Source organism: Bombyx mori, chromosome 20, assembly GCF_030269925.1.
Source record: "Bombyx mori chromosome 20, ASM3026992v2".
NCBI lineage: Eukaryota > Metazoa > Arthropoda > Insecta > Lepidoptera > Bombycidae > Bombyx > Bombyx mori.
Window position 1 is genome coordinate 4,504,224 of NC_085126.1, and position 21,115 is coordinate 4,525,338.

Sequence of the window (21,115 nt, forward strand, 5' to 3'; positions counted from 1 at the left end):
TTTGTATACCTCTCAGATAAATATATTAGTTTGGTATACCTTAGCATGATGACTACATCATGTGACGTACACACGATTTTGAACAACGGATAGGACTGCTTAAAAAGAAACACACCTAGTACATAATTTAAGTACTTTTATTATTTGAACAGCGTAATATGGAACTAAAACTAAGCTTAAATTGAATTACCAGACAGCAGTGTAACAATTATTCGTACATTAGATTTTTCCAGGGATTTTGTTTAATTATCGTCATATTAGCTGTTTGAAATTTAAACTAGTAACATAATTATTTATACCGGAATATTAGTAATAGTGATGTAGTTTTCTTTTCTTCTTCAGATTGCCATTTTAATTTATTGGTAACGTGACACCACCGACGGCTGTCACCAGTCACTACACTACACTGTATAGTAAAAAGAAAGCAAGAAAAATAGGTATTAAATCAGAAGTCATACGTAATTTCACCTATTTTTCTAGTTAAGTATTAAAACAATGTGGTCTAGTTTGTTTTTTTGTTCAATTTTCTATACATTTGTGCGTTATTAATCCGACAAAATAAAAGTTAAGTAAGTTAATTGCATATTTAGCAACGCAGAGGTTTCTGGCAAGATACTATTTACGTATGACAGATGGCGTGCTAGTATTCCTAACAAATATTAAACAATTAATGTTCTAATCGCATTTAATTCAAAATTTTGCGAGTCACACCAAAATGTAGCCAGAATAAGCTTATCTACTATTCACATCAAAATTAATTATAATCATGTATTTAGTTACATATAAAACGAGATCTGGATTTTAAAAAAAAACGAATTATTGTAAAAGTAATCTTATTTTAAAGAGATTAGGATTATTAGTGATCCTTAAACATTAACTTACAAGAAATTGTCATGAACTTAACAACGTATTCCTAGGGATATTCCGATACTAGTAAATACGAGTAAGTACTCGATACTTTTGATTCGATACCAAGTATTTCTAGTATCGAATCAATCTTGCGATACATACTCGGTATCGAAACAAAAGTACTTGGTATCAAATCGAATCAGCATTACCATTAAAAAAGTTTAAAATTTCCGAACGCATTATAGAGAACGAGAGAGTAAAAGCCCACTCGCTCGGTTACCGGTATTCATCCATCGCGTAGCGGCGCGGCGACGCGACGGCGCGGTGTGGATGAGGCGTGCCTTTTTTCCAAAGCCGGTGCAATAATGTCTCAAACAAGCTTCGATCAACTATAGTAACCAAACAAGGAACAGATTGTCTCCAAAATACCTCGAACAGTTACTGATTTTGGGCAATCTTGATGCCAAAGAGTTTTTTGTTTAAAGTAAGTACTTAAAGTAGGTGCTAAAAGTATAGATATCAGTAAGTATCGATACTTTAGGAGTATTCATATAAGTAGTATCGAATAAAGATTTGAGTACTATCGAAATGAGTAGGTATCGATACTTTGATGGTATCGGAACATCCCTATGTATTCCCAAAAAATTACTACGAAACTGTATTCTATCACAGAACTGTAAAGATATAGTAAAATATTTAAAACAATAGTAATTATGTTAATCCGATATTTAATCCAATTCAAGTTTACGGAACGATCCGGCGGTTGAATGAATGTCTTGTGTCAAATCATTTTTTTCTAGTGCATACAAATCGATGCACATGTCATCCAAGGCCAGTAGCTCCTCTCTTTGCTTCAATAAATTACGTTTCAGTTCTTCAATCATATCTTTTAGTGGGACTGTACCGCCATATTCTTTTGGCAAAATGGCAGGGTCAACGTATTTTGTTAGGTCACTACTCGTACGATGGAACTGTAAACAAACAATTAGAATAGGTATATAAAAATCAGGTACTCCCTAATTATACGTAATTTGAAAAAATAGTACATTGTGCACCAAGGAAGAAAACTAGGACATTTCCTCCCGCGTGTAAAATTGCCAACACTACTTTTTTCTCCTACCAGGCCGAAAGTTCGTGGAGTACCGAGTCGGGGTCCAGGGGCGAAGCCCCGGTGGGGTCCAGGGCAGGGGGTAGGGGGGGCGGAGCCACCCCATACTCATAAAAAAACAATATAACTGCAAATTTTATTGCCTTTTGTTTATTTCACTTTTACACTAAACACAATATTGCAAATTACCCGAGCACAACAATGGCGGAGAATTTTAGGTGCGTGAGAGCAGACGTAGACACTAACGCGCATGTGCACTTGTCAGTACTCAGGGAGGAAAAGTTAAACTTTCTTCCCTGTACAGCGGGAGGAAAACCGAACTTTCGGCGTAGGTAGGAGAAAAAAAGTCATATTTTTTGTCTTGAAAGTAGTTCGCTTCAAAGTTTATTATGAAAAATAGACTGTCAGCGCTTGTTAAATAGATACGATAAACATAAAAAGTGCTTTACGCTAATCTATTTTCCCAAACTTATTCAACTCGTTCCCACGAACTTATTAAAGGCAGTAAATACAGATTGAGAAATTCAGTTTTGTCTAATATATACTTCCTTGTATTATTATTACAAACAAAAAAAAATTCTTAGGTCATTTTTTCTAAATTATCTAGTGTTATTACATGTTGGGACGTAAGCTGCGCAGGCCTATTTTTACATATGAAATGGCAATTTCTGCTGCAAGCCATTCATGGTGTGACAATTAAGAAAAAAATAGCTGCTATTTCAATGCAATTGAGACTTCCACTACTTATTTGAGTAGGTCAGCGGAAGTCAGGTTGTGATCTATGGTCTCATCTATGCGTAGAGAAGCCATCCGCTGTCTATCTATGCACACAAAAAGGCTCCCTTTTGACATAAACTACTAAAAGATTTTTAATTATAAGTTATAACTCTAAGAACTGTAAGAACTCACTAACATAGATAATACACTTATATTTGAGACTCACTAAGTTCAGACAGTTCGAAACTTAAACTACTCATTGGCTGTTTATATGATGTTTTATAAGCTATAAAATTGTCTTACCATAACACGGTCTTTCAGTTTATCACTCAACAACGAAACTGCAAATTCGAAAAATCTGACTCCATAATGCGGTATGTTCACAAAATGTGTCCTCTTGTGCCTCATCGGTGTTGAATTCTATAACAAATTAATTCCGATTATTAAACAGTTTTGGTAATATTTTTTACTGGTGGTAGGACCTCTTGTTAGTCCGCACGGGTAGGTAGGTACCACCGCCCTGCCTATTTCTGCCGTGAAACAGTAATGCATTTCGGTTTTAAGAGTGGGGCAGCCGTTGTAGCCTTAGAACTTATAGTTCAAGGTGCGTGCCGCATTTACGTTTTGGGGGTCTATGGGCTCTAGTAATCACTTAACACCAGGTGGGCTGTGAGCTTGTCCATCCATCTAGGCAAAAAAAAAAAAAGTTAAAAGTTAACTACAAAATTTTTGAAGAAAAAAAAAATTTGTTAGGCGTACAGTAATATTTGTATTCAATTAATCATGAATGTTTATACAGTAAAGAGGTCTAGTCAAAGATTAGCATAATAAATAAACCTTTATTTTTTATTTTTTAATGCGCTTATTCTTTTTTTTCTGTATAAGTCTTCATGTGCATGATTACATATATAACTATGCTGTAGTGACTATTCCTATAGCGATTTTTAACGATAATAGGTACTCAAGGATGATTGCATATCGGATTTTTTTTCTAATTTATTTTGAAATTATACTTGGGAATTTTTAAAAAGTGATAAAAAAAATATATGGCGTTTCTAAATTTTCGGTACAAAAACACATTATATTCAACATACCTGAATGCAATTAAGCATTATCCTGACATCGGTGAGAGACCAAAGACTAATGTGAGGCATTTGCATGCCGGCTTCGTCATTAACATGAGTGTAGCCGAGAAGTTGGGAGCGTGGCTCGTCGAGGAGGTGTTCCACAATCATTGAATGAACTCGGGCCATTACACAACTGTCGTATAAGTGAGGATCGAAGCGTCCTGAATGCAAAACAATAGTTATGGTTTAACTTAATGGTTCAAAGAAAACTGGTCATAGCGGTTATGACCCTGGTATCATCGGTATCTATGGACAACAGTGATGACTTTCCATTCGACGTCCACTCACATCTAATGTCAACGAATAATACCATCTGATTCCCAGTACAGTACAACCCGTCGATTACAAGGAAAAGTTCGACGTGGGAATTAGCAAATAGACACAGCCTACTGAGTTTCTTGCCGGATTTTCTCAGTAAGTCGCGGTTACGATCCGGTGGTAGATTCTGCGAAGCACTGCTCTTGCTAGGGCCAGTGTTAGCAACTCACTCAGGTTGAGACTGTAAGCTCACCTACCAGCCAGTGCTAAGCTCGAATAACCCCTTAGACTACCAGCGAATAGGTAGGGGGAAAATAATTATCTTTGACTACGAAAACTATAAAGCGAAAAGTATTAAACCGTGAAAGTAGTTCTAATTGAAGACATGAGTTGATTTTAAGATTTTTCAGTTTTTACATTGAATGAAGGTGCTATGTGTCTATAAACCATATTAGACCTTAAAACTCCGAGTATAAAGGCTCTTTTTAGAAACTGCCTGTGAAGGAGTTATGTACGAAGAAAAACTACAAATAACAACAGTTTGTTGCCTGTTTTCTCAAAACTAACAAATTGTATCATATCCCCTTCATCATTTTTAAGGGAGTAGGACCCCTTGTGAGTCCGCGCGGGTATGTACCACCACCTTGCCTATTTCTGCCGTGAAGCAGTAATGCGTTTCGGCTTGAAGGGTGGGGCAGCCGTTTTAACTATACTGAGACCTTAGAACTTATATCTCAAGTTGGGTGGCGCATTTACGTTGTAGATGTTTATGGGCTCCAGTAACCACTTGACATCAGGTGGCCTGTCAGCTCCTTCACCCATCTAAGCAATAAAAAATCCACTCATGTTTCAATTATCCCTCCGACTCATGAGAAACGAATGCTCTATTGAACACCTACCCATACAGGACAGAACCACTCTTCTCCCCTCGGCGTCTCTCTTCGGCAATGGCACTAGATACCCGGCGTCTATAACTGCAGCTATCTTCGGGTCAAGAGGATCCAGTTTCTGGAACCATTGCGGGTACATTTGTCGTATGGTCAGGTACCGTTCCAGCATCGAGCAGGCCTGGGGTATTGAGTATTTCTTTGTACGCAGGAAACGCAACAAGAATGGTGCATCTGAAGAACGAAATACATTTTTGGATATAAAAAAAAACCATAATTATGGGTTTACGATTCCTTTTTTAATACGCTTTTATTACTACCACTCGGTAGGCAGCGGCTTGGCTCTGCCCCTGGCATTGCTGAAGTCCATGGGCGACGGTAACCACTCACCATCAGGTGGGCCGTATACTCGTCTGCCTACAGGGGCAATAAAAAAAATATTTGCTTCAGAGGTATGTTAGTATTTAACGGAATATTTCAACATGATTTTGACCCCCTTCAAAACGTCGGATTAATTCGTGGTATACTTATTAAGGACCGATGACAATTAAATATATATAAAAAAAAAAAACAAATATATTCAAAAAATTGAAATCCAACTAAAGAATTAAAAATAAATAATAATTAAAAAAAACTAACAAAATACGCTTTGATAGAAAATCTAACAAAAAATAGGAAATAAATAAATTATTATATTGTAAAAAAAGCGTGGGGTGCTTTTCAGAATATTATCAAAATAACCCTTCTACTCATATTTGTTCATAAAATATTTATAACTACTGATACCATGCGTATTTTGTTAGTTTTTTTAAACTATTATTTATTTTTCATTTTTAGTATAATAGGACACGAGGTTAAAAACTATTATTAATGTCAAAACTGTTTGTGAATCTTGTAAAATATTAGTGCGTGAAGTGTAAAATTACTGTATGTATTGAAATGCTCCGTGTGCAGTCACATAGTGTAACGAGTCTAAAATAATAAAATAGTAGAATGCCATTTCTTTTTTTGCTACGATTGACGAACGAGCTCACGGCCCACCTGGTCTTAAATGGCCAGCGGAGCCTACAAATATCAATCAACCACGTTAATGCTGCCACCCATCTTGAAACATGAGTTCTGAACGTCAATTTTACAGCAATGGTTACTTCACCCTTCAAACCGAAACGCAATCCAACTTCACGACAGAAATAGGCAGGTATGGTACATACCCGTGCGGGCTTACAAGATGTCCACCAATAATAATGTGTACCACCAATAATAATACACGTATGTACTGATGAGAGCTCGTTAAAAGAAAATTCAGTTTCATAACATGTGCTCATTTTTCAGACTTCTTTAACAGACATTAGGTATTTTTACAGACACGATTATTACTATTTTTACAGGTTACTATTTTCGCCATTTTTTTTTAATTTTTAATCGACACAATATTCATATGTCGACAGAAAAATCTTAATTGTCCGCGACACCAAAAATTATAAATTATTTAACAGAAACGTCGGAAATAGAAATAATGAAAATCAAAAATGAGATTAGATCATAAAAGTACATTCAGCTATTAAAATATTTTCCTAATAATAGATATTTGATATGTTTTATCTCCTTTAATACTATCTTCAAACAGTTCCACATTTAAAATGGATTAATTCGCCAACTATAAAATCGGTGAAAATCGAAACTATTTTGAATTAGAGAAGGCCAATGTTAAATTATAATCCATTGAAATTCACTGTGCGCATGTATTGAATATAAACATTTTACCATACCATTCGCTGTTTCGAATCATAATAAGGTACCTTAGCCGTATCTTGGGTCTGTTTTCATCTATACTGCACATTCTATTCGTGATTCTAACGAAATGAGTAATAAATAACACCTATTCCACATCCAAAACGTGATTCAAATGTAAAGTCGGATGTTTTTAGCGCTTTTGTCTTTGCAGGAATAAAAATTGGTAGATAGAGTCGTCGGGTCTTTTAATAAACTTATTTTTTTTTTCATACAGTAAGAGTTTCCTGTTATCAAATTTAGTTGACAATAATTAAGCTTGCTATTAACCAAATAAAACGATACTATCAGATTTAATGGATATGTTTCTCAGCTGCCTCATTCTTTAGTCTGAGTTACACGCAAACCTTAAGGCTCCACTTCACAATCGGTCATGATGGGCCAACAAATGATCGCCCATCATCGCCGCCATGATCGGGCAACTTTCCACACAATCGTGAACGTTCATTTACTTACTGTCTACTGATATGTTAAGACGTCTAGGTATCGAGGATGGAAATCGAGGAGATCGCGACTGCGACAATATTGTTAGTTAGCTCATATAGTCATTTAGTTAATGTGCGCGAAAAAAGAATGGTGAAAACTCTTTTTTTTATTGCTCTTGTAGATAGACGAGCATAAGGCCCACCTGATGATGAGTGGTTACTGTCGCCCATGGACTTCAGCAATGCTAGGAGCAAAGCCAAACCGCTGCCTACCGATAACGATAAACAAGATGGAGAAAGAAAAGATGGTGGGTGGTGGCTATCAATCGGAACAAAACAAGGTCCACGCAACCATAGTTTTGTAGTCGACACAATTGACACACACTCGAGACAACTACATCCTGACTAATCGGCGATGGTGTGGACGCTCACACAATCGTGGGCCATAATTCCTTTGATCTACCGACACAACGCCGATTGCGCACGATCATACGCGATGATGGCCGATCACACACATTTATGCCCTCTACACTATCGTGAGTTTCTATAATCGCCCATCATGGCCGATTGTGACGAGGAGCCATTAAGATGTACCTTTGCTGCTGTTAATGCTGGTAAGGTTATGTTCGTTCGAAAGTATTGTATGTATTTAGCGCTTTTGGGTATTAAATCGCAACACGATTTTAATTGGACTTTTTTTATTATATTGGATAATATTATTGCAGCATAATTGGATATTTAATCAAACCATCGTAATTATTTATATTTGAAGGCGAGATTCCACTAATATTAATGTCTAATAAAACCTAAGAAATAATAATAAAAATGCAGTGATATAGCTATGCCGATGCAACCTAGTTAGGTAGTTAGGTATATTTAAAATAAACTTTTATTTTTCTATTTTCGATTCGATTTTTGGATGTGTTATATTAAGGTTGAAAATACATTGCAATTCAATTTTAATTCACTTATAATAAATTCCATGGCCGACTAGCCGACTTTTCGTCTGAAGCTCTGCATTTCACATCCATTTTCATAACAGGCAACCGCTTTCATTTGGCCTTGGCGCCCGAAAACACTAATCACGCTACCAAAATTAACAACAAACCCACCTTGACGGCATTTTTTAATCGCAGGATGCTTCTCTATAAAATGTCTCATTTGATTCAAAGCTTCTTCTCTCAAAATTGGATCTTCTCTCAGTTCGATCCGGGCTTTTTCCCGAAGCTCAGGCGGCAGTTCACCGGTCTCTCGTTCCTTCGCTTCCAGAATGTGTACGCGTTCATCATCAGTCAGCCGCGGTGATTCGATGATGTCTGGCTTTGGTTCGTGTTCTCTTCGGCAATCTTCGGGTTGGAGGACTGAAGTGGCCATTTTTATTCTGGAATGAAAAGTGACAGTCTGTTATTGATTTTATGATGATTTTTCATCATTCTGATGTTATTTTATTAATTATTAAACCAGTTTTTCTTTCTAAAAATATTTTTGAATAATAGAATGTTAAGGAGTTATTTAAGGTACCAAAATCACGCTTTTTAAGCGACGTCAAAAGGGGAAGTTATCTTTCCGAATGATCCTGTTTACATCAAGATCTTGGATCTTGGAGAAATCCAGAAAAATCTATAATTGTCAAAGCCTATCTTGAAGTGATTTGGGTGTTTTAATGTTGTAATGAATAAGGTATTTATTTGGATAGGGATTAATATCATCTTTATAAAAATACGTTCACAAAAAATGCTTTTTTTTAGAACAAATTTGTATAACATGAAAAACGTTATAGTGAGCCAACCTTAATAGTTATATATATAGACATATGCTGTCACGGATTTTTTTTAGATCTTTTAAAGGGGAACAATTCTCTCATACATTATTAATTACTTAACTAACTAAACTTTAACCGTTTCCGCAGCGCACGCAGTGGAAGCTTTCAAAAGAAAGAAAACAACGCCTATTTTGAAACATTCTTCATTGGTGCTCCGCTTGCCTTTTTTTTTTTTTTTTCCACAGGAGAAAATCGCCGGATCCCCACCCGCGCGGCAGGTGGGGTATGTGGGAGTTGAACCTCACTAAAAACTCCTGCTGCTCACAACCGGCGCCCTACCTCGGACCGGGCCGGAGCCCAGTCGGGGCTATTGAAACGGCGGGACAGGGTTGACGCAGAGCACATAACATCCATCCCACCGTCCCACGGACGCCGGACCGGTGGCCGCCAGCGTCACGACCACCGGTTCCCTCGTTCAGCGGGCCGAGAGCCCGCTTTGATGGCGCCGCGTTACACCTTCCCCCAGAGCGGTCGGGGGAACGCGGTCTACCATCACCCGGCTTCCTATTGCGGGTGAGCGTGCAGAGCACGCCACCCCACGTCTGGGTCCCTCCCCGCACAAAACGGGTGGGACCCCTAGCTCTTAGGGGGCCAGGTCACGGATACGACGCCGGTCCCGACCCCCTGCTCGGCGGCGGCGGGTTTCTGCGTAGTGAGGAGAGCTTTCCCTCACTCGCCCCGCCGCCTCCTTCTGCGAGATGGTGCACTCGCAGAAGTCGAGCATAGCCTTCCATGACTCATCGCTGCCAAGCATCGACGCCACGACGCCAGGCAGCGACAAGTCAGGTCCTATCTTTGCGACCAGGACACGGCGCTGCACCTCCCAAGCGGGGCAGACAGCGAGCGTATGCTCCGCCGTGTCCAGGTCGTGTCCACAATGGTGACACCTCGTCGTCGGCTCAGCCCCTATCCGGCGCAGGTACTTCCCGACACATCCGTGCCCGGTCAGCACCTGCACCAGACGAAAGGTGAGACGTCCTTCGCCACGATTCACCCAGTCATCAAAGACCGGGTAAACCGCCTCGACGGTCCGTAGCCCCCACGTGGGGTTGGCCAATCGCCTCGACCACGACTCGAGCACGGACCGCCGAGAATGGGCCTTCCGCGCCCGCAGCTCACTTTCGGGGAGACGCGCCACGCCCCGAGCACGAAGCTCGCTGCGCCACCGATAGTCGGCAGCGAGCGACTCCGCCTCCAGCTCCCATGGCGGCGTCCCCGCCAAAACACACGCCGCCTCGAAGGAGACGGTGCGATATCCGCGAATGACCCTGATGGCAACGGTGCGCTGCGGCCGGCGCAGGAACCGAGCCATAGTGGCCCGGTTTCGCGGCTCAGCCCACACAGGTGCACCGTACAGGGCCATCGATCGCACCACCCCCGCGTAGAGGCGGCGCACAACCTGATCCGGTCCCCCAATATTCGGGAGCAGCCGGCTCAAAGAACCGGCCGTCCCCATCAATCGGGGGACCAGCTCCGCAAAGTGAGCACGAAAAGCCCACCGGCTGTCCAACACGAGGCCGAGGTACTTCAACTGCACCCCGACCCCTATCCGGACGCCTCCAACCACGATGTGGGTGTCAACGGGTGGCGCCCCCCGCGGCCCGTGAAACCACAGAGCCTCGGATTTATTGAGCGCCACGTCGAGACCCAGCCTCCTTATCCTTCCGACGACGAGGGCCACTCCCGCTGTGGCGAGACGGGCAGACTCCCTATAATCATCCCCCCGGGCCACGACCAACGTGTCGTCCGCGTAACAAATAACGCGGAGGCCCGGGAGGAGGGCGCCCCTCAGCACCCAGTCGTACCCGATATTCCACAAGAGGGGGCCGAGAACCGACCCCTGCGGAACACCACGCACGACCGGAAAACGATGAAGGGTCCCACCGTACTCGGTACATACGACCGACCTGGCCCCCAAATAGGACCCAACCAGCCGGCGGAGGTAGAGGGGCACGCCATGCCTCTCCAGTGCCCATGCCTCTCCAGTGGCTCCGCTTGCCTTAGCGTGATGTTATATAGCAATCCTCGATAAATGGGCTATCTAACACTGAAATAATTTTTGAAGTAATACATAAACTATTATAAATTAATTGTAATTATTCGGTTTCGCAAGTGCCAATTTCAAATCGATGTTGCGATGGCAACATTGTACGGATCAAAACACGATTTTCCAATATTGCCAAATCACTGACGAAATTAAGTTATTTGTTAATATTAAGAAAATATCATCAAGGTCTTTTGAGAATAAGGAATCGTAGATGTCAACTCAAGCCGTAGTTCGTTCAATATTTGCTGAGTAAATTTACATACTCGTATATAGGTACGTACCAAACGTAGGTATTTAGAAGTCCTGCATACCATATGTAAAATATGTGTATAATCTGTATCCTATATAGATTTTACTGGCGGTGACGTTTTGAGGTTACAGGTTGGTAAAGAAGAAGTCTTCACGCCCTGCTACGCAATGCCTCCATTAAATTTGAGAAATGAATGCTCATCTCTCAAATTTAAAGAGGGCGTAGGTATACACAACGGTTCCAAAACGTGGTGCTTCACAAGGGATCTTTTTAGGAAACTTAGTGTCGCGCAGCGAGCTATGTAGAGGGCTATGCTTGGTATTTCTCTACGAGACCGAATCAGAAATGAGGAGATCCGTAGAAGAACCAAAGTTGCTGACATAGCCCGTAGGATTATCAAGCTGAAGTGGGAGTGGGCAGGCCAAATAGAGCGAAAGTCGGACGGCCGATGTGGTAGAAAGATCCTCAAGTTGAGACCGCGTACTGGCAAGCGCAGTGTGGGACGACCATCTACCAGATGGGCCGACGACATAGTCAGAATCGCTGGGTCACGTTGGATGCAGGTGGCAACGGGCCGGCCGCACTGGATATCAATTGGAGAGGCCTATGTTCAGTGTAGTGGACAGTGAACAAGCTAATAATGATGATAGGTATCCACAAGATTAAACCGTAAAAGTACCTAATTATTATTATTTTTAATTATTATTTATTTTACCTAATTATTTTCATTATATACTAAATATAAAATATCTCTCATAAGTACATCTAAATATATTTAATAAATGTACATGTGAATCTTTGAAAAGAACATTAGTAGTTCGTTGAAAGTATGTGATTCACAACAAAGAAATGGGAAAGCTTGAGAAGACATACATTTGGATTTAAATCGTTATTCAATTTACGCTGCCAAGCGAATTTTACTCAAAATTTAGTAACATATTATTTTGAATGTGTATTATTTTATTTTCTTATAGACTCTTAAATTCAGTTTCTTGTTTAATTCACTCGTTACCCAGAGCGTTTTTATCCAGAAGTTTATATATTTTCGATTCGATATATAAATATAAATTAAATAACCTTATTATGTCGGGACTTTGTAGTAAAACCTCTTCGAATACGTCACATTTTATATAAGACTCATGAACGTGACCTTCGAACTCGTTCGAAAAACTTTCACTTGCCTACTTTCCAATTCGGTCGATTAAACTTGCATCCAGTAGGTCGCATATAAATTTAAATTAGCAGGTTTATATTAAATATTATGGATCGTTTGAGGTGGTTGTTTTATTAGCCTTATTAGAAAACATAGCCTTGAATAATAACGATTCAATCCCCGTAGTATTAAGATGAATTTTAGCTATCGTTTTAGCTATTTTAGCTAATTTTAGCTATTGTTTGCGTACACTGTCTTAATCTAGAAAGAACGGAGAAGGAAACAAAACCCCTACGTGTGTCATGTTTTAATTTCATTTCCGTACCAATTTCGTAGACCAAATAAAGCATAGGGAAATAATGAAATTGCCGATTTTAAAAATCCGGGTAATTTTAATATTTATAACCTTTTTTCAACACAATTTACCACGGCCGCTTCTTATTTATCAACACAAAGTATTAACGTAAAAGGGACATAATAATTCATTGAAGTACCTACCTAGTCATTAACTTGTCTTGTTAATTCTGGATATAGCAATGGCTCCCCACATGTTCACAGCCTAAAAACCATAGCGTGTTACAAGTATGTCAGGTTGAGGACTGATTATTAAATAGACATACCACAGTGAAACTTTTTGAGTTGCACACTATTCGCGCAGTGAGGATTTAAAAAATCTGATCATTCTCATTATGAAGCTAAGAAATAGTTTAAAAAAAGTTTGTGATCAAAATATCCCGAAAACAGGTCAAACAGAAAAGTATCGATGCAATTGAGTAGAAACATTACCTAATCGTTTGTTTCAGTATTATGAACAAGTACATTTTGCGTAATGCATTAGATAGGTAATGTTTGTAATCAATACATGAAGTTGTGTTAGTGCATAATAAATAACTGCTATTATTCTGAAGCTACCTAGTACCTATATTATTTCCGTGTAACAGGTCTAAAAATTTGTCTTTAGGCCTAATGAACCAATAAGGGAACCATATCTTTGTAATTTGGTAGAAATACAATTTTTTAAAATATTAAACCATGCATTAAAATTGTTACTGCATATTTGCCGAACTTTGGATTGCTTAAATGCAAGACCTTAACGGAAATATTTTTCAACACACAACATACGCGTTCTTGACGCTATTGTCCTTAACTTACATACATTTTTTTATTCTTAAGGCAGGAAACTTACAAACTAAATATCCGTTGTAAGGCTACTAATAAAGAACTTACTGTATTGTACTACGTATGTATATTGTTTTTAAAATGGTCAAGGAACATTATCAACCATAAAGGGAGCGTATTAAAACATAAACAATGTACTATTCATACGTTGAAGTACTAGGAAAACATAGAACGTAAAAGATTTATTTGTGCCGCTTATGTACCTACGTGTTGATACGTTCCTTTTGACGTGCGTTAACTACGTCAATTGCGTTTCAATTAGAATGTTTGGATTGTGATTTTGTCTTCAAACTTACGTGGGAAGTTACGATCTTTAATTTTGAAATCTGCTTGGAAATTTTACTTGCCAGTCCAGTCCTCCAGTCTCTACAGTCAATCATTTAATCATGCCGATGAGTTTTGTAATGCGGGATTGATTGCCTACCTACGTAGCTTGTAACATTTTAGCTTTGATAGCTCGCCGTTACACGAAGAGTACGTATTTTAAGGACTTGAAAATCCAAATGTAGGTACTTAATGATAAGTAAATAATCAATGTTGAAAGAAATATAACTTAAAATATATTTTTTTTGTAAATAAACATGCATACAATAATTTTGTTGCAATTTATTGTAAATATTGTCCTTTCAGGGTACTAAGTAGCTAAAGCATTTTACTTATCCATTTTAAAACAATACACCGAAATTAAAACCCGAATCCAGAGATTATAGCGAACGGACCATAGCCTGCTACTCTAATTACATTTTATTAATACTGCAAAAATAAAATTGCAAAATAAATAAACACGAAAGGTAATTAATTACTTATAACAAACAAAAGCGTGTCGTGAAAGTTCCGGTGGTAGAATAACGGGCACAGTTGACTGATAGTTTTAACTGTATCTCGTGCAACGAGGCTTCATAATGGCGCGACGGTAACCAGTTGTTTCTTATTTAACAACAGCAAAAAAAAAACGCTTTTGCGTTTTTATCGGCAAACGGAAACCTTGACAGTTGACTTCGATACTATCCACGTAGAATTCAAACAAGGAGGACCAACATAAACAATAAAACGAGTTATTGTTTGGTCGATGGTTTGTATGTTTCAATTAATTAAACTGCAAAAATCCCACCGATTTCTGTCGAGAAACAATCATGAAGAATAAAGGATATAACAGCCCTTTAATACTTATACGCCGTAGAAACATGAGGACTGGTGGATAGATGATGTGAAAAATAGTCCTACCTCTAATTATGGCATATTACAAATCCATTTAAAGTCTACAGAATGAACAGGTGAAAAACAATCGTTCGGGTTTTAGTCATTCTACAACTTTAATAAATAAATACCTGAAAGTGGCATTGAAGTTTTAATAGTAATAAACTAACAAGAAACCGCGATCCACACGACATTACGGATCCTCCCGATCCATTAACGGTGCTTTTAGGTACCACAAGCACTGGTCACCGTCCTCGTCGAACCCGTCGCTTGCGACGAAGGGCTCGACGAGTGAATTAACCCATAGACACAACCCACTGAATTTCTGACCGGATCTTCTCAGTGGGCCGCGTTTCCGATCCTGTGGTAGATTCTGCGAAGCACTGCTCTTACTAGGGCCAGTGTTAGCATCACTCCGGTTTGAGCCCCGTGAGTTCACCTACTAGTTAAGGTTACACTGAAATAGCCTCTCAAGGCTAAAACAAAAAAAGCCGCGATTTTTCGAATTTTTTTTTATAACTGTTGTAACAATTGTACATACAGTCCGATAACAATTAGTTACACTGACTTATATTTGCGAAACACCCATTACGGACTTGCATGGCTATTACGTAAATGAAACTTCACCGAGTAACCGAGATCGCTGGGTCTGATCGCAGACCTGCCATATTGCAATTGCAACACTGCAAACTTTCTAGAACATCTTGGTTCCGTGTATTCGTTATAGACTAAGCCTAATATCGCTAGTCTTTTCTCCGCAGAGTGAATACTACAAAATTCGCTGGTGAAACCACTGCGTTTTGCTCTAAATGAGCACAATGAACACGATCTTTAACATGAGGTCGAAATCTGAATAAAATTGATTTACTGTTCATTACAGTTATAATTATGTAATCTGACGCACAGCACTGGTGCCATACGTTATGACTCGAAAGGTGTAGGATCCAATGATGGATTTAGGCTTGACGCCGCCCTGTACCCTGTTTATCGGAACAAATTTTATTAATTTTGATCCAATACTTTTATTTTAGATTCAAAATAACTTTACCTATAATTTTTCTTATAAAAATTAATCTGAACTAAAATGAGTTCAGATTAAGTTCAGACCCAGGAGACTGTCTTTACTTTTTATTGTCTAAAAATATGGCATTTCAAAAAATAGGCCGCCTCTCAAATCGTGGCGGCCTAGGCCCGGGCCTCATGGGCCTATGCGTAAATCCATCACTACTAGGATCCCATTTCGATGTCATTAGGACGTTGACCTTATGTCAGGAAACATGCAGCGTTGTTCACGTTGTAGTGTTTATCGGCTTGGCTTGTCGCAGTGATATAGACTAAACATACTGAGCTAATATTAATACAATTCTGCTAAAACTCCTTAACGATTTTCGCATTATAACCACGAACTCAAAATTTTATAATTCTAAATCCAATCACAAATTCACAATAGCAAAACAATTTTTATATTGGCTCAAATTTGTGTGTATTGTTATGGCATTGTGCGAGCCTTTTGTTGACATAGTTCATTAACAGAATTACGTTAACAAAATTGCGCAGTGACGCAGCTCAGGATTGAAGTTGCCAATCATTCTCGTATTGGGACACTCAATGCCAACTGATCAACGAACTTGCGCAAACAACATAGCGGTATGATCAGGATTTCAAAAATAATATCGATGTTTTGACATTTTGTGGAACTTACAAAGCCTCCATAGTTATTCCTGACTAGTTGACCCGGCAGACTTCGTAGTGCCTCAATCGAGAAATAAAAGACCTAAACTTTTGTACCTATAATATAAACTTAAAACAAACAAAAGGAATCCGTCCGAAGGGGGCACATCAAAGGAAAAACAAAATTGTTATTTTTATTTAATTCCGAGCATTTTCATATTATCTACCTTTTAAACCTTCTCTGGACTTCCACAAATAATTTAAGATCAAAATAAGCCAAATTGGTTCAGCCGTTCTCGAGTTTTAGAGAGTATAACGTAGTGATTACTTGCTCAGTGAGACTAACGAACAGCAATTCATTTTTATATATATAGATATAGATAGATAGATAGATAGATATTCATCGTTTTTTTCAATATGGCAATTGGCTTCTTACGATACCATTGCCGTCAGTGTCAAGTGTGTAAAAATCTTCAATTATTTCATACATACCTAAATATTCTGTTATATGCAGAATCACGTAGAGTGGGATGAGATGAAGTTCATTTATTTGAAATTATGATCAATTGGTAAGAAATTAAATTAAACTAAGCAAAATTGTGGTTTTATTGGGGAGACTTTTGAGTGGACCTTTGAAAAAAGAACCCGAGAAGCCACGAAAAATGGCTTTGTTTCGTGTTTATACATTTATGCACTTTCGCATATGTTGACCGATAATTAACCCCAGTTATTACATGTTCAAATTTAAAGAAACATAATTAACAAAATACACAATTACACAATTAACACAATTTTTCGCTCCTCGCGTTCCAAAAATTAATCCTTAATCCAATGCAAAGAAAAACTAAAAATAAATCAAAAATGTACACTATCAATAGGAGTCTATAGTTTGCAATCGATTATTATGATTACAATATTTAATTTTGTAGACCGATTACAATGTAAATAAATAACTTTGATAACTTTGGTATAGTTAACATTGTTATTTATATTTTGACATTCAACAAGTGTGTTATTTATACTGACATCTAAGTTGAAATAAATGATTTTGAATTTGAATTGAATTTGATAAAAATTACAGTCTTTGTTATGGTTCAAGACATGATTCCCACCCTGTCGATGATCTTCTTTTTAAGTAGTTCTACACTCTAAGGCGTATTTGAATTTAGGTTGGATTTGATCAATCTAGCATATGAAATTGCACCATAGATATTTTTTATGGCATACAAATGTATATTTTCGTGTTTTTTTTTGTGTAGAAAGACTGAAGAATATATTCTGCTAACACAACATTAAAACGCGTCTTTTTTATAACACGACGGTTTTTATCGATTTAGTATTCGTCTTTCTTGCTATGGTCCTGTACTTTCAGATTCTTTGAAGCTGCGACTATGCCATATCCACGTCTCAATCCCACGTTTTAGGAATCAACATTCGTAAATCCGAAAACGGAAGCAAAGGTATTTTCAATTAAAATACAAAAATAATTTTTTCAGTAAAAATTACAAAGAAAATGTATTTTTTTATTTTTTTGTCAAATCGTATCGTCTTCTATAGCGGACACAAGTCCCATCCACACGTCCATAAAAATCAAAATGTTTACGATCAAATATGATGAAATTAAAAGGATTCTTTCGTCTTTGCAATTCGATTACGACCAAAAAATTACTACACAGAATCAATAAAATTATTACAACATTGTCTTCGTCTGCGGGACTAGCCTTAACGGATTTCTGTCGTCATAAACATGAGTCATAGACAACTAAAAAACACGGTCAAAAAGTGAACGCAAATTACCATCAGCAAAAATAAAAAAATGTTTTCGTGTACCTACTAAAAGTGAAAGAATGATAATTTCACTTTTCAACAATAGGAACACGCATTAGCGTTTTTGATACAGTTTCTTTTTATTTTTTTACCATAGGTAGTTTTACAAAATGTAGTTTTGATTGGTTTGTGAAAATTCTCAATAAAAACCTCAGATTTTGCACACTAATCGGAATTAAGATGTACCATCCTATTAATTTATACTTAGTTGTTTATATGCGCAATTTCTGTATGATTTTTTGACTAAACAGCACTTAAGTGAAAACGCGAGTAATATCTAGAGCATTTCTAAATGTATCTGGCAGCTTATGTTTTTGCCTGACTGAGTCCGTGTTCGTCCACCTGTTCTGGTGAAACTGAAAAAGCCACTGGGCCACCAGTAAGCTTTGCTTCAAAAAAAAAAGGTTGTTTTCTCTCATAAATGAAATACCTGCTCAAATAATAAAAAACCTTGTATAGTTATGAAATATGCTCATTTATTTCTTCTTTTAGCTACCATGCAACATATTTTATGATTAGAACACGGTATATAATTTTGTAAAGTTTTTAAAGGTCTGTCCAATTTTGGAAGATGTTGGTATATTACCTAATCATATCGCAGGATTTTTGAACCACACTTTGGATTTATTCCCTTCATGATTCATTGTGTTTATGAAAAGATACAGTAAAATTCATACGTTTTTAGAATTATGAATATAACGATTATTCGAATCTTTCGGTATCTGCGTTCCCTTTCAAACTAAGATAAAGTCAACATAAGTTTTAATTATTTTTTTTAATCATAAATGTACGTAGGTCTACGCAGTTTGATTAATACCTTTTTTTTGTTTTTAAGTTATGATTATGTTATTCAATCCCTTTTCTCCTTAAAACGTAGTTTTTTTGATTGCCTGAATAAAAATGCCCTAACATTTTCCTCTTGTTTAATTTACAGGCAGCTCGATTTAAATCACGAAGGCAAAACGCATTACATAGATTGATTATTATTCTAAGAATGTCACATTATGTTCTTTATGCGGAACTTCACTCTGACGAATTTCATTACATTCGATTTTCTTTCCAGAAGCTTACAATTTTTTTTAAGCAACCTCAAAGAAATGAGAAGGTTCTCGATTCGACTGTATTTTTGTTTATGCGTTACCTCAAACCTTTTTTTTCTAAATAACCAATTTTTATTGGTGACCCGGCAGACTTCGTAGTGCCTCAATCGATAAATAAAAGACACATCAAGGGGACACATCAAAGGAAAAACAAAATTGTTTATTTTTATTTAATTCCGAACATTTTTATATTTATCTACTTTTTAAACCTTCTCTGGACTTCCACAAATAATTCAAGACCAAAATTAGCCAAATCGGTCCAGCCGTTCTCGAGTTTTAGCGAGACTAACGAACAGCAATTCATTTTTATATACATATATAGATTATTTTATAATTGAAAGCTGTTGCTTCTCATGTGGTCCCATTTAAATTGCATCAAGACTTGATCTGTAGTTTTTGAGTTATTTTTAATAATGGACATTTAATTGACTTTGACTAGATTGATGATATTCTAATTATATTCTGTCGGAGACGGTTTTTTTTTTAATTTTGTATTAGATTGAAATGCGTTGTACCTAACTGATCCCACAATGTGTTCTACCTCTTTCAGTAGAGTTTCAAGCTCAGTGTCAACACGAAAAGCAGTAAAGTTAAAATGTTTAAGCCTTTCAATACAACATTTCCAAGGATTACAAGGTTTTCGTCTTTTACTTAACAACCTTTTGCGACTAATTTTAGGTCACGTCGTTCAACAACAATGTATCCTTTAACAACTCGATTGCATTGGAATGTAGTACATTTTCAGTCATTTTCTATCGAGAATTAACATGTTGCGGATAGGATATTTCTGGAATGTTCTTTTTTGTTATTTTAGTTGATGCGTGGACGAGCTCCCGCATAGATTGTGGATCATCTTATATAATGTATCCTCATCATGACTGATCAGTTTGAAAAAAAAGTTTTCGATAGGCCCTTTCGGAGATATTCAGGGAGATAGCAAGCGCACCACTCCTGGCTGATCCCGTGCTCGAAATGAAGCCATAAAACCCACTGAGCCACCAGGAAGCACGCTTTCCCGAAGGATACAACAGCTGTTATATTAAAGTTGAGACTGCGACATCTTGTTCATTAGCAGCCACACGTTAGTCACAACCAGATAGATAGATGCCTATGGACTCCGGTAGCCACTTAACACAGTGTCGTGAGCTAGTTTACCAAATGCGGTAATAAAAAATAACAATATAAAATAAGGGCGACCGAAAACAAAAAACCGTAGTAGAAAGTACTATGTTCTATATTTTTACTGGTGGTACCTCTTGTGAGTCCGCACGGGTAGGTACCACCGCTCCGCCTATTTCTGCCGTGAAGCAGTAATGCGTTTCGGTTTGAAGGGTGGGGCAGCCGTTGTGACTATACTGAGACCCTTAACTTGTATCTCAAGGTGGGTGGCGCATTTACGTTGTAGATGTCTATGGGCTCCAGTAACCACTTAACACCAGGTCCACCCATCTAAGCAATAAAAAATAAAAAAGGAGAATTAAACATTTTTTATGGTTTTTGTTTTTTCAAACGGTACTTCATGTTTTCACTCGAAACAGTTTTCTTTTACATTACATTTAAATTCTATCGAACGTGAACAAAACAAATCGTTTTCGCCTCGTTCCAAATTCAGTCTTACAATAAAATAATAATAATAATATCTACCTAGAGTTGAATTTAAAATCCAAAGGAAAATCGAGCGTATGCGTTTCACTTAATAACACTGCT

At 37.8% G+C, this 21,115-nt stretch overlaps 2 protein-coding genes across 5 annotated transcripts in view; one reads left to right on the top strand and one right to left on the bottom strand.

Moving 5' to 3' along the window:
- The window catches only part of LOC101739528 (NADH dehydrogenase [ubiquinone] 1 beta subcomplex subunit 9), a 30,654-nt gene that overhangs the window by 598 nt on the left and 8,941 nt on the right, over positions 1 to 21,115 (top strand). Inside the window, exon 1 of one of the 3 annotated variants that reach the window (XM_062674319.1) lies at positions 11,224 to 11,304. The exons of the other annotated variants lie outside the window; for them this stretch is intronic. The gene's annotated coding sequence lies outside the window, so the exon portion shown is untranslated. Of the gene's footprint in view, positions 1 to 11,223; positions 11,305 to 21,115 lie in introns of those variants that run through there. 3 annotated transcript variants of the gene reach the window in all.
- LOC101739669 (retinaldehyde-binding protein 1) lies at positions 120 to 21,115 on the bottom strand. Of its 2 annotated transcripts, none has more exons than XM_004922525.5 (6): positions 21,053 to 21,115; positions 8,275 to 8,543; positions 4,959 to 5,180; positions 3,769 to 3,962; positions 2,978 to 3,094; positions 120 to 1,820 (listed from the first exon to the last, which is right to left on the bottom strand). In XM_004922525.5, the coding sequence occupies exons 2-6, from the start codon at positions 8,534 to 8,536 to the stop codon at positions 1,578 to 1,580; spliced, it is 1,038 nt and encodes a 345-aa protein (XP_004922582.2). In that variant the 5' UTR covers positions 8,537 to 8,543; positions 21,053 to 21,115; the 3' UTR covers positions 120 to 1,577. The 2 variants fall into 2 exon arrangements, with proteins under 2 accessions (XP_004922582.2, XP_004922581.2); XM_004922524.5 differs by lacking the exon at positions 21,053 to 21,115 and adding an exon at positions 12,933 to 13,006.

Bases quoted from the DNA above. Each gene is read 5' to 3' on its own strand.
- LOC101739669 (XM_004922524.5), bottom strand. The intron at 5,181-8,274 runs GTGGGTTTGTTG...TTCGTTCTTCAG, and splicing joins GATTAAAAAATGCCGTCAAG to ATGCACCATTCTTGTTGCGT. The intron at 3,963-4,958 runs GTAGGTGTTCAA...TTTTGCATTCAG, and splicing joins AGTGGTTCTGTCCTGTATGG to GACGCTTCGATCCTCACTTA.